The sequence below is a fragment of the Hypanus sabinus genome, chromosome 6 (genome assembly GCF_030144855.1).
Source record: "Hypanus sabinus isolate sHypSab1 chromosome 6, sHypSab1.hap1, whole genome shotgun sequence".
Lineage (NCBI taxonomy): Eukaryota > Metazoa > Chordata > Chondrichthyes > Myliobatiformes > Dasyatidae > Hypanus > Hypanus sabinus.
In genome coordinates, this window is record NC_082711.1 from 92,834,875 (window position 1) to 92,848,469 (window position 13,595).

At 35.8% G+C, this 13,595-nt stretch overlaps 1 protein-coding gene across 1 annotated transcript in view; it reads right to left on the reverse strand.

The window, feature by feature from the left end:
• Positions 1-214: 214 nt before the first annotated feature.
• The window catches only part of thsd7aa (thrombospondin, type I, domain containing 7Aa), a 406,075-nt gene continuing 392,694 nt past the window's right edge, over positions 215-13,595 (reverse strand). Inside the window, exons 25-28 of the mRNA XM_059972618.1 lie at positions 12,045-12,127; positions 11,666-11,879; positions 4,573-4,660; positions 215-2,727 (exon numbers count right to left, since the gene is read on the reverse strand). Of these exons, the coding sequence (XP_059828601.1) occupies positions 2,643-2,727; positions 4,573-4,660; positions 11,666-11,879; positions 12,045-12,127 (470 nt within the window). The 3' untranslated portion in view covers positions 215-2,642. The remainder of the gene's footprint in view (positions 2,728-4,572; positions 4,661-11,665; positions 11,880-12,044; positions 12,128-13,595) is intronic.

The following is a 13,595-nucleotide window of genomic DNA, read 5'->3' on the forward strand; positions in this document are numbered from 1 at the left end:
CAGGAAAATATCTTTAATTTAGTCCTTTTCTCTGAAGCTTCTGATAAAGATGTTAATTTACAGAAGAGTTTTGACTGCTAAGACTTAACCTTACTGACTTTAGCTCTATCACTGCTGATTGTTATATGTGGCAGCTATTATACGGCTAACACAAGAATAATGTAACATTTTCATTTTTTTATTTAACATTTCCAGTAGAATAAATGCTATCAAACAATAACCTCTAATAAAGCACGTGCCACATTTTTGTTTTAAATATAATTGTTACTCAGTAAAATTTGGGCTTTATTTTCCTCCACAAAATTTTGGAGCTCATACATAAACATTGCCCTTATTTTTGAAAAAAAAGAAAATATACATAATTTTAAAAAATAAAAAAATGGCTTATCTACAAATTACCATAACACAATGGAATGAAACCAACCCCTTTCTTTTGGTTGCTCCTGCTTTCATTCACAAACAGGAAAATAAACTACTAAGAAAAAATTGTAATGGGTTCTGCTTCATATGTGCTGACATTTCTTCCCTGACTTTCAAATTTGAGGAAGTTGACATGTTAGATATATTTTTGTAGAATTCATTTTTACTTTTGCCATTGTAAAGAGCTTCAATTGACTTACAAGTTGTATACATTTAGTCTGTTCTGTCAGCAAACTAAATGATTTAACATTTAGCAGGAGTTTAAAGTAAATGCAAATTGTTGTTCCGTTTTCTTGTTTTTCTGATTTAATTTAAAAGTCTCCTCAGAAATGTACAACTTTTGATCACTGTGAACCAGACTATTTCTGAGAATATCACTGTGTACTTTGACAAGGTCATATGTTGATAATTTCCTCTGGGAGATATTATGAATAACATATACAATCTAGAGGATATTAAAGTGTTGTGCTGCTCAAATCAACAATGAACAACATAACTTTTAACTTTGTCAAATACTTAGTTTTACAGTATTCCTTCTGAAAGATAATTCCTGATTCATTGGTCCCAACAAAATAAATGAGTCTCATATAAAGAAGGATGCTCATAAAATAATGGCAATGTAATAGTAATAGATATTTGTTTGTTTTCCTAAAATGTTTGTTTTCTCAAATAATTTTGGTGAAAGGAATTACATTTTACGGCAGTTTTTTTTTGTTTATTTCCCCACAAGTTGACTATCTTGCTTAGATAATTGAGAATTTTGAATTTTGAGTTTGCTAACTGCAGTCTGTCCTCCTAGTCACTTTTGGTCAAGGTAGTAAAATAACCAAAAGACGTTGCTCCTTTAAAAGGGAAACTGTATAAAAAGATGTATCTAGCAAAAGAGCCAGTGGACTGTTTGCACAACATTAGCACATAATATCAGAACAATTACATATATCAGAAAATTCAGCTAGTTCCCTATTGATACTGCAACTATACTGACCACTGATACAATTTACAAACTAGCTGCAGTGACTTTCGACACACATTTATGTATGTACACTCACTGAACGAAATGCATGGATTCCATTCCGTTTGAGTTCGTCATTTTTGCAATTCATGAGTAAAGAACATTAGTTTGCTCCCTTTCAATCTATCTATATATCACCAAAGTGAGACACTTTTTTTCAAAAATAAAAGAAGATCGAGGCTAATTCTAAGGTGATAAACGGGTAAGTGCATATCATGCAGCACTAATATAGTGCAAAAAAAGTGCCTCATTTAAATAAATTTTATGGTCCATAGTCCACAGGTTATTTTGAGAGAGCATTTCATTAGTTGCAAAAATCAAGTCTATAGTTTGCAACATTAATAGGTACAAGCATTTTCAGCAGCAATAACTGGTAGTGTAACTGGTTAACTTGTTGCTAATTCATAAGGTTCATAATTAAGAAAGAAAACACTTAAGCTGTTAACTAATTAGCAAGTTCCCAGATGAATATCTTATTTGTATTTTTGCTACTATATTTTGCAAATTTTGATAATAATGTGCAAAATCTTCAAGCAATTCATCCATCCTTTTTGCCTTAAATGATGACCTGTCATCAAGATATAAATATTATTCAATGCTGCTGCATCTCCAGGCAATTGCAAAAAGCAGTTGATAGTATATATTTCCATTCCTTCTGTCTTAACAGTGAAGAGGAGAGATTTTGAAATTGCTCTCAGCTGCAGTTTGCAGTTTAACTTCTCAATCCATCAAGCCTGTTCTTTCTAGTAAGTGAGCATCTCAGCTATGAACATTAGTTAGTTTTTCAGCTGATTCCTGTCAGTCAATGATCTTACTCTCACGAGCAGTGCTCTTATATCAGATACATAGTTATTAAGCAAAATGTAATTTTCTGAAAATTCATGTTTACTTTTCAATTCTAATATAATTTGCATTTTAATGTCATTCAGATAAAATTAAGGTTTTCTTTGTAGAACAGTTCTTTAGCATCATATCAAAGATATAGCCTGTGATAAACAGGCAGCTGCATCGTTTGAAGTCCTGCATTATACAGAGAATGACATCTTGTAGCATATTCCATCTCCTTCCTGTCAACGTGTCACCGTACTATAGAATCTGGCACACTGACACAGAATCCTATAAAGGATGATAGTCTGGACATATAGAACTCCACAGTACATCTTACAGTGATGAGATAGATAGGAAGATGTTCATCAAGCAATAAAGAAGATTACATGTCAGCATCTCCATCATAGGCCAAGGTCAAAGGTTTCAGCTTGTTATTTTGCTTTCTTTGGGTTTTCCTGGGCTTTTTGCTACAAAGAAGGGCAGAGACAAATTAATATTGTTATATAAATATATCTGTTCAATGGTTTTAATCAGAATGTACACAGGAAAGATTTATGTATTGTCTTTGACTTAGCAGAATGCAACTGATACAACGTTGGTGATACTTTTACAGGGTTTTATTGTCCTGCGTTAGAGATAGTTGAGAAACAGCATATGCTTACAGCTTCAGATTTATAAACAACTACGTACGTGGAATTTGGGTAAGGGCCCTACCAAAATTCACAGTTTAAACTGACAAGAGTTGCCAACGATATGAGAAATCAGGATGTGGCCTTCCGTTGGGGATGACTCAGTCTCCTGGGATGAGAATCACAATTTAAAAGATGCAATCAGAAAGATGCACAGCATACAGAATCTTCACTTGCAAAGTTCAGCTGGGCAAAATCCAGTAGTTCAAACTGGGATGGTATCTCTTTCTTTTGAAAATTACAGGAATTTATTATAGACTTCAAAACGATTTAAAGAAAGACCTGATACGAGAAGGCACCTATGGTCATAGTGATAGCACATCTAAAGTTTAGGCACTAAATAGTTAATGATTTAATAAACTAAATAAAAAGATTAACTTGCTTGTTGGAATTAGCTTGATTAACAATTCTAACTCTTTAAAAATTATCATTAATGTGATATTTTTGCACAAAAAATGATTATGCTGTTTGATTGCAGAAGTTATCAAAATGCAGCAAAATTGGTGAACTTTGAGTCTTGGCATTCAGGCAAATTATTTAGCTCATGTGAAGGCTGCTCAATGTTCAGACTGCGTCTTATCCTCTGCAACTCCTGACCAGAAAGTGCCTGGTACTCACTGGGAAAATGAATAAATATACAGATTTCCACATGTCTCAGTTTTCATTATATTAAGCAGTGACATGAAAAAATCAGAATGTTTATGACAATAAATGTAATTATGGTCTGAGAGACACTGGCACCTGTTCAGTGAGAAGAAAAACAACACTTACTGTGCAAAATTCAGTATATTCATTTCATCAGAACCATTCCTGACTCCATGCGTTATTGAATCGAATAATTAAGAATGTATTTTAATTATGCTGTGCTTACCAAGTTAAATTTCTACATTACAAGGCAAAATTTGGAATAGCAATTCACTTCTTCTGATCATGCTGGCTGTAGGCTGTATGGAACTGTAATACTGATATTTGCCCAAGCCATGATGAGTTCTATTTACATTCATAATTTCAGATTTCAGTCAGAAATCAGTAAAAATCAGAAGTTAATTAGTTATTAGCACATGCAAATGAAAAAGGTTAAAGAATGACTGCATTTGGTAAAACCCAAATCATATCTATAAATTTGCCTGGAAGTAATTTCTCAAGCTATTTTTATTTAAATACAATTAGACCACCTTCCCTGCAGCACAGTAATTATTTGTTTACTGAGTACAAATGATATTTAATCTTTGTTTGGATTACAGAAGAGAGTGAGAGAGAGAGAGAGAGAGAGAGAGAGAGAGTGTGTGTATGTGTGTGTGTGTGTGTGTGTGTGTGTGTATACAGGGGTACATGTATATGAGTGCAGACACACTTAATATATACATTGAATGAATAGGTAGTTATAAGGACAATAATAAGCATGCAAGATATTTGCAATTTTATTACTAACTCAAAATGTTTACTTTTCAGACTATTCTTTCACCTCTTAGAATGTTGTATGCCACCTACGGAAAGCTACCTTGAATAGCATGTGGTAATATAGTAAGTCGCACACATAGTACATATACAGTATCTAACTCCTGCAGTATAATTCCTATATCTGTATCATTTCTATCGCATGGGACATCACCACAAACTTACCAGGCTAGATAGATCATAGAGACAATGAAGATTATTAAGACAAAACCTCCTGCTGCCACACCATAAACCCATGTTTTCAGGTTCCCATCTATAAAGCAAAGATACCTTGTTAACTCTTAACAATAAGCACAGAGATGTCATATTGTACAACTGAGTGTGGGCAGTAATGTGGACAAGTAAATTTCTATTGAAAACTTTTGTTTTATTATACTTTTCATCTTGCCATGCTTCCTACATTGTTTTCACACATTACTTTGAAGAAGGAACTGGGTTATCTAAATACTTGGTGACACAATCGGGTCTGCACATTGAATCACTGTCACTGTTGTTTTAACAAGTACATAGTCTGGGCATCAATGCCTCATCTGCATTTCATTTTCTCATTTCCTACTGGATCCATTCTGTGATACTGTGATTCTGGAACAATCAACCTTAAAATTTTCACATTAGTATATGTAGGAATGCTTGAATAATATGATCAGTGGCATTTATGAACATAAATTACAAAGTTCTAAATGTTACTTTTATGTTCAGAACCATTACATTTGTGAAAAGTAGCACTTTATTCCATTGTTTCTTTTAAATTGTAAAATCTACAATAAATAATTAGTTGGTGTAGGGAAAAAAACTTATGGTATTTCGTAAGTCTTGGGTATGAACTTACTGGCAATTAATCTACCCTTCAACCATGTTGGTTTTGTCAAACCATCTTTTATGATATTTCTCAAAGTCTTACATGGATACTTTTCTTACAGTGCTGTTAAATTAGTATTTTTCTTCAAAAAACGTATGATCAAAATATGTTAGAACTTAATTCGTAGATTTAAACTCTTTTTACGGAGCAAATCAAATACACATTTGCTGATTATAATGGAACGTTTCCTTTAAGAAGATGAAACATGAAAATGTAGTTAGTCAATAGGGATGCGACCTTAAAAATATGCTTTAGGTTAACAACTATTATGTGCCTTTTCATATAACAAATGGTTTTCACAATAATCTGTTTCTTAAATGTTTTATTAATAAAATATAATGAATTGAGGATCCCCTGCATGACAGAATTCATGACATAGATGATTATAAGCAATATTTGCTGAATAAAATTTGTTTGATTTTGGCTTTAATATAATCATCTGTTATTAATTAGGTAAAAGTGAAATGGCAGTGAATAGTATTATGTTTGTAATCAATAAAAAGTAAAGGTGAAACTTTGTATGAATTACGTTTTTGAAATAAGTATACAGTGTTCAGATATCAATGAATATGTTGACATCTAGGGTGAAATTGTGCTAAACTGGTTGACGTCACTGAATGCAATTACTTGTACTGAGTCAATGTCTATGGCTACCAAAGGCCAACTGGAGCACCTGACTACTAACCTTTGTTTAAATTGTCATGGTTCAAATGCATTGGGGAAAAAAAGGAGCAGAGTTACAAATGTTCAATAGATTACAATGAGTTTTAGCAAGATTATCACAGCTACAAGGCTTTGGGAGAAGAATTAGAGGAAGGATTCTGGTCAACTGTATGAATCATTTTAGAAACTTGAACTGGAATACAAAGAACATTTGTTGGTGTTCTGTAATAGAATGTTAAACATATTCCTTCTACATTCCTAAAGATGTACGGGTTAGTAGCTTAATTGGTCACATAGGTGTAGTTGGCCAGTACATTCTCAATGGGACACAAGGGCCTGTAATCATGCTGTATCTCTAAATAAAAATGAGAAATTAAACGTCCTTCATCGCCAATACACTCCCCAAGTAACATATTCCAAGCTGAAATACTTCGGCTCAAAGGTGTCATTCTACAAATTTTTATCTTCAGCCCTGAGGAAGTTTTAATTATCAATCAGAAGGCTATAGAAGAAATGTTAATGTTCTAATTAACAAAATGGCAGTTGGTTGAATTTGTTCTAACATATTTTTGATAACATCAATTGACCCTAATGAAGGTGATAGATTATATCTGATTTTAAGATATTCACAGAATCACAGAATCTTTAATTATTTTTATTAGGCCAGATTTTTAAATGGTAGAGACCGTGATAATAATGGTAGAGGTGTTATAATCTGTATCTGAGGTATCTAAATCAAATAGAACCCAGTGCGTTACTGGATTAGGCAGTCTAGAGAAATCCTTTCCAATTTGATTCTCATTTGAGGAATCATGATTCCCAATTGATAACTCAGACACAGAGTGTATCAGTAGAAAGAATATACATCCAGTTTAATTTCCCATAGTTCTGACTGCACAGTTAGCACTGGGATATGAATTTGTACTCTAATAATATACAAACTATACACCCAGTTACTAACTGCAGACACTTCTTAACAACAAACTTTTATGAACAATCGCACCAATGGAAATACATACAACAACACATGCACAGATGGGTAGGTATAGGAAAGACAGGCCTCTGAACAGTAGCCAGGATATGAACTACAAATTACAACAGGAGATTGACATGGCATGTAAAATGGGAATGGTTTCAATAGCCATGAGGGATTTCAATATGCAGGTAGATTAGGAAAATCAGCTTGGTACTAGCTAACAAGAGAGGGAATTTGTAGAGAATCTATGAGATGGCTTTTTAGAACAGCTTGTGCTTGAGCCCACAAGTGTAAAGGTAATTCTGGATTGGGTGTTTTAAACAAAATCAGATTAGATTAGGAAGCTTAAGGTAAAAGAACCCTTAGGAGGCAGTGATCATAATATGATAGAATTCACTCTAAAGCTTGAGAGGGAGAAGATAAAGTCAGACATATTGTAGCAGTATTACAGTGGAGCAAAGGAAATTACAGAAGCATGCGAGGAGAGTTGATTGGAAGTGGATACTCTTAGAGATGATGGTGGAACAGCAGTAGCTGGAGTTTCTGGGGGCAATTTGGAAGGTGCAGGAAAGACACTTCCCAAACATGAAGGAATATTCTAAAGGAAGGATGACTTGGGATGTCAGACAGCAGAAAAGCAAAATGGGTTCATATAATATAGTAGAAATAAATGGGAAGATAGAGGATTGCGAAGTTGTTTAAAACCAACAAAAAGCAACTATAAACCCATAAGGAGAGAAAAGATGAAATATGAAGGTACGCTAGTCAATGATATGGAAGAGGATAAGAAAGATTTCTCAGATATATAAAGAATAAAAGAGAGGTGAAAGTGGATAGCGGTTATCTAGAAAATTATGCTGGAGTGGTAGTAATGAGGGACAAAGAAGTGGCGGAGCAACTTAGCAAGGACTTTACACCAGACTTCACTGTGGAGGACACTAATAAAATGCCAGAAGTGTGAGAGTGTCAGGGGGCAGAAATGAGTGTTGTTGCTTTTATCAAGGAGAGGTGCTTCAGAAGCTGAAAAGTCTGTAGGTAGATAAGTCATCTGACCCAGATGGACTACATCACAGGGATCTGAGAGATGTTGCTGAAGAGATTGTGGAGGCATTACTAATGATCTTTCAAGAATTGCTAACATTCTGGAATGGTTCTGGAAGACTAGAAAGGGAGGGAGGTCGATGAAATGAGGTTATTGGCCAGTTAGCCTGACTTCAGCGGTTGGAAAGATGTTGGAGTCGAATACTAAGGCTGTGGGTACTGGCAACTTTGTGGCACATGATAAAATAGGCCAAAGTCAACAAGACCTCCTTAAAGGGGAATTTGGTTTGACAACCTGTTAGAATTCTTTATGGAAATAGCAGTCAGGATAGAAAAAGGAGAGTCAGTCGATATTATTTACTTGGATTTTCAGAGGCCTTTGACAAGGTGCCACACATGAGACTGCTTAATGAGATACAAGTCCATGGTATTTCAAGAAATGTATTAGTATGGATAGAAGATTGGCTGATTGACAGGAGGCAAAGAGTGGGGTCATTCCTGGTTGTCTGCTGGTGACTAGTGGTGGTACTGCTGGGGTTGGTGTTGGTACCTCTGCTTTTCACGTTATATCACTAATTTGGATACAGGATTTGATAGCTTTGTGGCCAAGTTTGTGGGTGATACCAGTAGTGTTGAGGAATTAGGGTGTCTTCAAAAGTACTTAGACAGATTGGGAAAGTGGGCAAAGAGGTAGCAGATGGAATGTAGTGTAGGGATGTGTGTGTTTATGCACTTAGGTAGAAGGAATAATAGTGTGGACTGTTTTCTAAGTGGGAAGAAAATTCAGAAATCAGAAGTGCAAAGGGACTTGGGAGTCCTCATGCAGGATTTCCTGAAGGTTAACTTGCTGGTTGAGTTGGAGCTAAGGAAGGCAAATGCAGTTTTAAGAGGTCTAGAATACGAAAGTACAGATGTAATGCTGAGGCTCTATAAAGCATTGGACAGTCTGCACTCGGAGTTTTGTGAGCAATCGTAGGCTTACTGTCTAAGAAAAATATGCTGGTATTGGACAGGGTCCAGAGGAGTTTCACACAATTGTGAGAACGATCCCAGAAATGAAAGGGTTATCATATGAGGAGCATTTGATGGCTCTGGGCCTGTACTCACTAGAGCTTAGAAGACTGAGGGAGGATCTTATTGAAACCTACTGAATATTGATGTACAGAGGATGTTTCCAGTAGTGGGGGAGTCTAAGACCAGAGTGTACAGCCTTAGGATAGAGGAACATCCATTTAGAACAGAGATGAGGAGGGATTTCTTTAGCCAAAGGGCAGTGAATCTGTAAAATACATTGCCACAGAAGGCTGTGCCGGCCAAATCACTGGGTATACTTAAACCAAAGGTTGAAAGGTTCTTGATCAATCAGGGTGTCAAATGTTATGGGGAGAAGGCAGGAGAATGCTGTTAAGAAGGATGATAAATCAGCCATGATGGAATGGCAGGGCAACTTGATGGGCCTAATTATGCTCCTATGTCTTATGGTCTTAGGGACCTAATGGCACGCATACGATGAAAATTGTACACCAACATGCATAGACAGATGGCCATATGTGCAGCCAGGTTTACCCATTAACAAGCATTCAAATGGCACTGTAACAGTCTGTAGAACCTACTTATTCCATCATCAGTGCAAACCCAGACAATCTGATAGTCATAATATTTGAAAACTTAAATTACTGATCATGTTTAAAGAGACTACAGTGGGCTGTCCGTATCCACGGGTTCCACATACATGGATTCAACCAACTGCTGATCAGGATCATAAAAAAAACCCGGAAGTTCTCTCTCCAGCATTCATTGTTTGAGCATGTACAGACTTCTTTTCTTATCATTATTCCCTAATCAATACAGTATAACAACTATTTACATAGCATTTACATTGTATTAGGTATTATAAGTAATCTAGAAATGATTTAAAGTATATGGGAGAATGTGCGTAGGTTATATGCAAATACTATGCCATTTTATGTATGGGACTTCAGCATCCATGGAATTTGGTATCCGTGGGGGGTCCCAGAACCAAATCCCTGTGGATACGGAGGGCCAACTGTACCCTGTATAGATGTATCAGCAATAATCGTTAAAATGCAGAGATATTCATGGATTATTGTCAGTTAACCTACTGGCTGCATATTACACCAAATTACCAGTTATAAACACCGAATACTCTGGAAATACTCAGCAGTCAGCCAATATCCGTGGGGAAAGAAACATAGTTAACATTTCAGATCGAGATCTTTCTCCAGAGCTAGAAAAAGTTAGAAATCAAAGATGTATAAATTTGCAGTGAAGCGAAGAACTGGAGAAAACATAGGAATGTCTATGAGAGGATAAAGCCCAAGAAGAATGATCTGACATAATTGGTGGTAGTGGTCATGAGAGAAGATGGTGAAAATCTGGCTTTCACAACTTATTTGTCCAGAGGAAATGCAAATAGGAAATCAATAAGAACATGAGAGAGAGAAAGGAACAAGGACTAAGCTGTGAAGTACAGAACATAAATACTGCTGGTAGTCTGAAATAAAAGAGAATGCTGTAATTGTTCGGTTGGTCAAGCAGCATCTGTGGAGAGAGAAAAACAAAGTTAATGTTACAGGCTGATGACCTTTTACGAGAACTCGCCAGCTCTGGTGCACACTAAGAAAATGCTAGTTATCTGGAGTTATTGAATACATTGCTTAGTCCTGAGAACTGCATCATGCTTAGATGGAAGGTGAAGTGTTGTATATTTGTTTTTTTCTGTAATAGTGCGAGAAACAAAAGACAAGGAGCTCAGAGTGGGAGAGTGATGGAGAATTTAAATCAATCACCCCAAAGCTAAGGATTGTCTGTGTGTCTGAGTGTGTATCTGAATGGTTAATATCATTGTTGACAAGGAATCCATATTCATATTGATTGTGGGCATATAAATTGAAAGATATGCTATTCAATAATGAATTTATAAGTCAATTATATGTTTTATTGTGCAGCTGTCCCTAATAAAAAAACTAATGCTGCTAACTTTATCAGAACTTTCTCTACAGACATTTTTCCCAGCAATCAACATAAAAAACAATTATGTTTTTGCCTCCATTCCTGTATTTTAACTTTGTATTATGATATTTGTTGCCAATTATTAGCAATAGATTTGCATTTTTTTAATCATTTTCTTCAATATTGAGTAGTACATTGCACACAGTTTTACAGCTAAATGATCTTGATGTAGTCTTTTGACAGAACAAGTGACAGGCATAGCTGAACTTGCCTTTTCCTTTTATAGATTTGGACTGACCTAATGTTTTCTGTACAAATCTGTATGAATAATGTCTCAGTGTTCAGATTTCCAGCATTTTAAATCCCCTTTTTCATAAAAATCCTTGAGGTAAATTATTTTTAAGCAGAAAAGTATAGTTAATATTCTGAAAGCTGATGAATTTAGCATTCTGCACTATAAAGAAGATTTTCATCACAGAGTTAGTTGAGAAATGTGAGTAAGTACAGTAGTTGTAAGTACTTCTGTTAAGAAAGCATTAAAAAGTCCTCTTTAAAATGCATTAGTTTCCAGCAGAAATAATTAAAGAGCTTTAAAAGTTCAGAGCATTTTGATTCTTCAATTCAACCTGTACAGTAGCAAAGCCACATTTTAAATAATTCTTAATGAGTAACGAATGTCTCCTAAGTCATAGTTTGGAAGATTTATTTAAATTGCCTAAGGTATTGAATTAGACTTCTTATCTGACCTGCTCCAAAAGGTTGCAGGAACCATGTATGTCCTGAATATCCTTGTTTGCTATCAGATGTTTGGGTTGGGTTGATGGCTCGGCTTGTCTTCACATCTGTTTTCTTCTCTTCTACTGAAGGGATCTCTAGCACTGGGATCATGGTGCATTGATCCAACAAATTGTCTGACATCACCACCTCTGTGTAACCTTCTTCACAGGCGCACTCTGCGGACTACAATAGATAGGACATATTAAAGTTTTGCCTTTTAAACACTTTGATTAGGTGAAAATCTTATTTTAATCATACAATAGCATTTGAATTACAGGTACTCTATTGTTACCAATGAGGGAAAAGCAATAAGTTCAGGAATTCTATCCTGCTGTCCACAGTACTTACCTCAGTGCAGTACGTGTGAGGCTTGGTGCATGGTGGATTACAAGATCTGTCAGCATAAGGCTGATTTAATGCGGAGCAGCCACCTATGACACAAATGTCATAACAGTAATATCAAACAACAAAAGGTTATGTCATTTTCATCACCAGCTGTTATTCTCTTATTATTATGGACCCAATTCAAAGCCTGTCTGCTTGAATGTGCACCAAAGAACTTCGTGGATACCATTGATCTAATACTGTGTGGTTACTCATGTGTGTGCCTAGTTATATCACACTGGTTATCAGATAAAAAATGGAATGAGGACTTTCTGATAATACAAATTAGTTTACAGCCCTTGGAGCCAAAATGTTGATTTTTGGAATTTACTATCATAAAACTATCCTGTCAGCTTCAAATTCTCATGACCATTAAATAAACAGATGAGATTCAATTGTGCAGGTAAAAGAGAATCTCAACATGCACACTGACTGCTCAGAAATGAATAATTGAAGATAGATCAATATGGTTTACTTCCTGTTAAAGTTATTTTCTAATACCATCCACATTTAAAGATTCAATATTGCTTCATGTCATTATCACAACACAAGTATAAAGGAGAACGAGATAATTGTTACTCCAGATTTGATGCAGCACAATAAAGAAAAACACAAGATAAAGAATACCATATTAAAACAAACAATAAATATAAATACATTAGAAAGCTTATATACATAGATTGATTGTATGTCCATATAGTGATGCTAGGCACAGAAGTGTATGCACATAAGGTGAGAGACAGGAAATGATAAAGTTTTGGTGGTGGGGGTTGTGGAGGGGTGTTGATCAGCTTTACTGCTTGGAGAAAGTAACTGTCTTTGAATCTAATGGTCCTGGCATGGATGCTACATAGCCTCCTCACTGGTAACGGTGATGCATTGGGCAGTTTCGACGACCCGTTATAGAGCTGCAGAAAGTTGCAAATTCATGGGCCCTAGCCTCCCTCGCATTAGAGCCATCCCCAAAATGTGGCATCTATCATTAAGGACTCCCAGCACCTAAGGGGTGATGTCCTATCCTCATTGCTACCATCAAGGATGAGGAACAGGATCCTGAAGATACACACTCAATATTTTAGGAACAGTTTCTTCTGCACTGCCATCAGATTTCTGATTTGGCATGTACACAATCTCATAATATTTTTCCCTTTTTGCTCTCTTTATGCACTATTAATTAAATTAAATTACACATACACACATACACACACATATATACTGTGTGTGTGCGCGTGCGTGTGTGTGTGTGTGTGTGTGTGTGTGTGTATAAAGCAGGATAAGATGATGGAGTATCAGTGGATGTTGTGTACAGTTTTTGGATTTTCACAAAGCCCTCGACAAGATGTCGCACATGAGTCCGCTTAACAAGGTACAAGTCCATGGGTATTACAGGAGAGATACTAGCATGGATTGAGGATTGGCTGTTTGGCAGGGGGCAAAGAGTGGGAATAAAGGGAGCCTTTTCTGGTTGGCTGTTCGTGTCTGGTGGTGTTCCACAGGGGTCAGTGTTGGGGGACT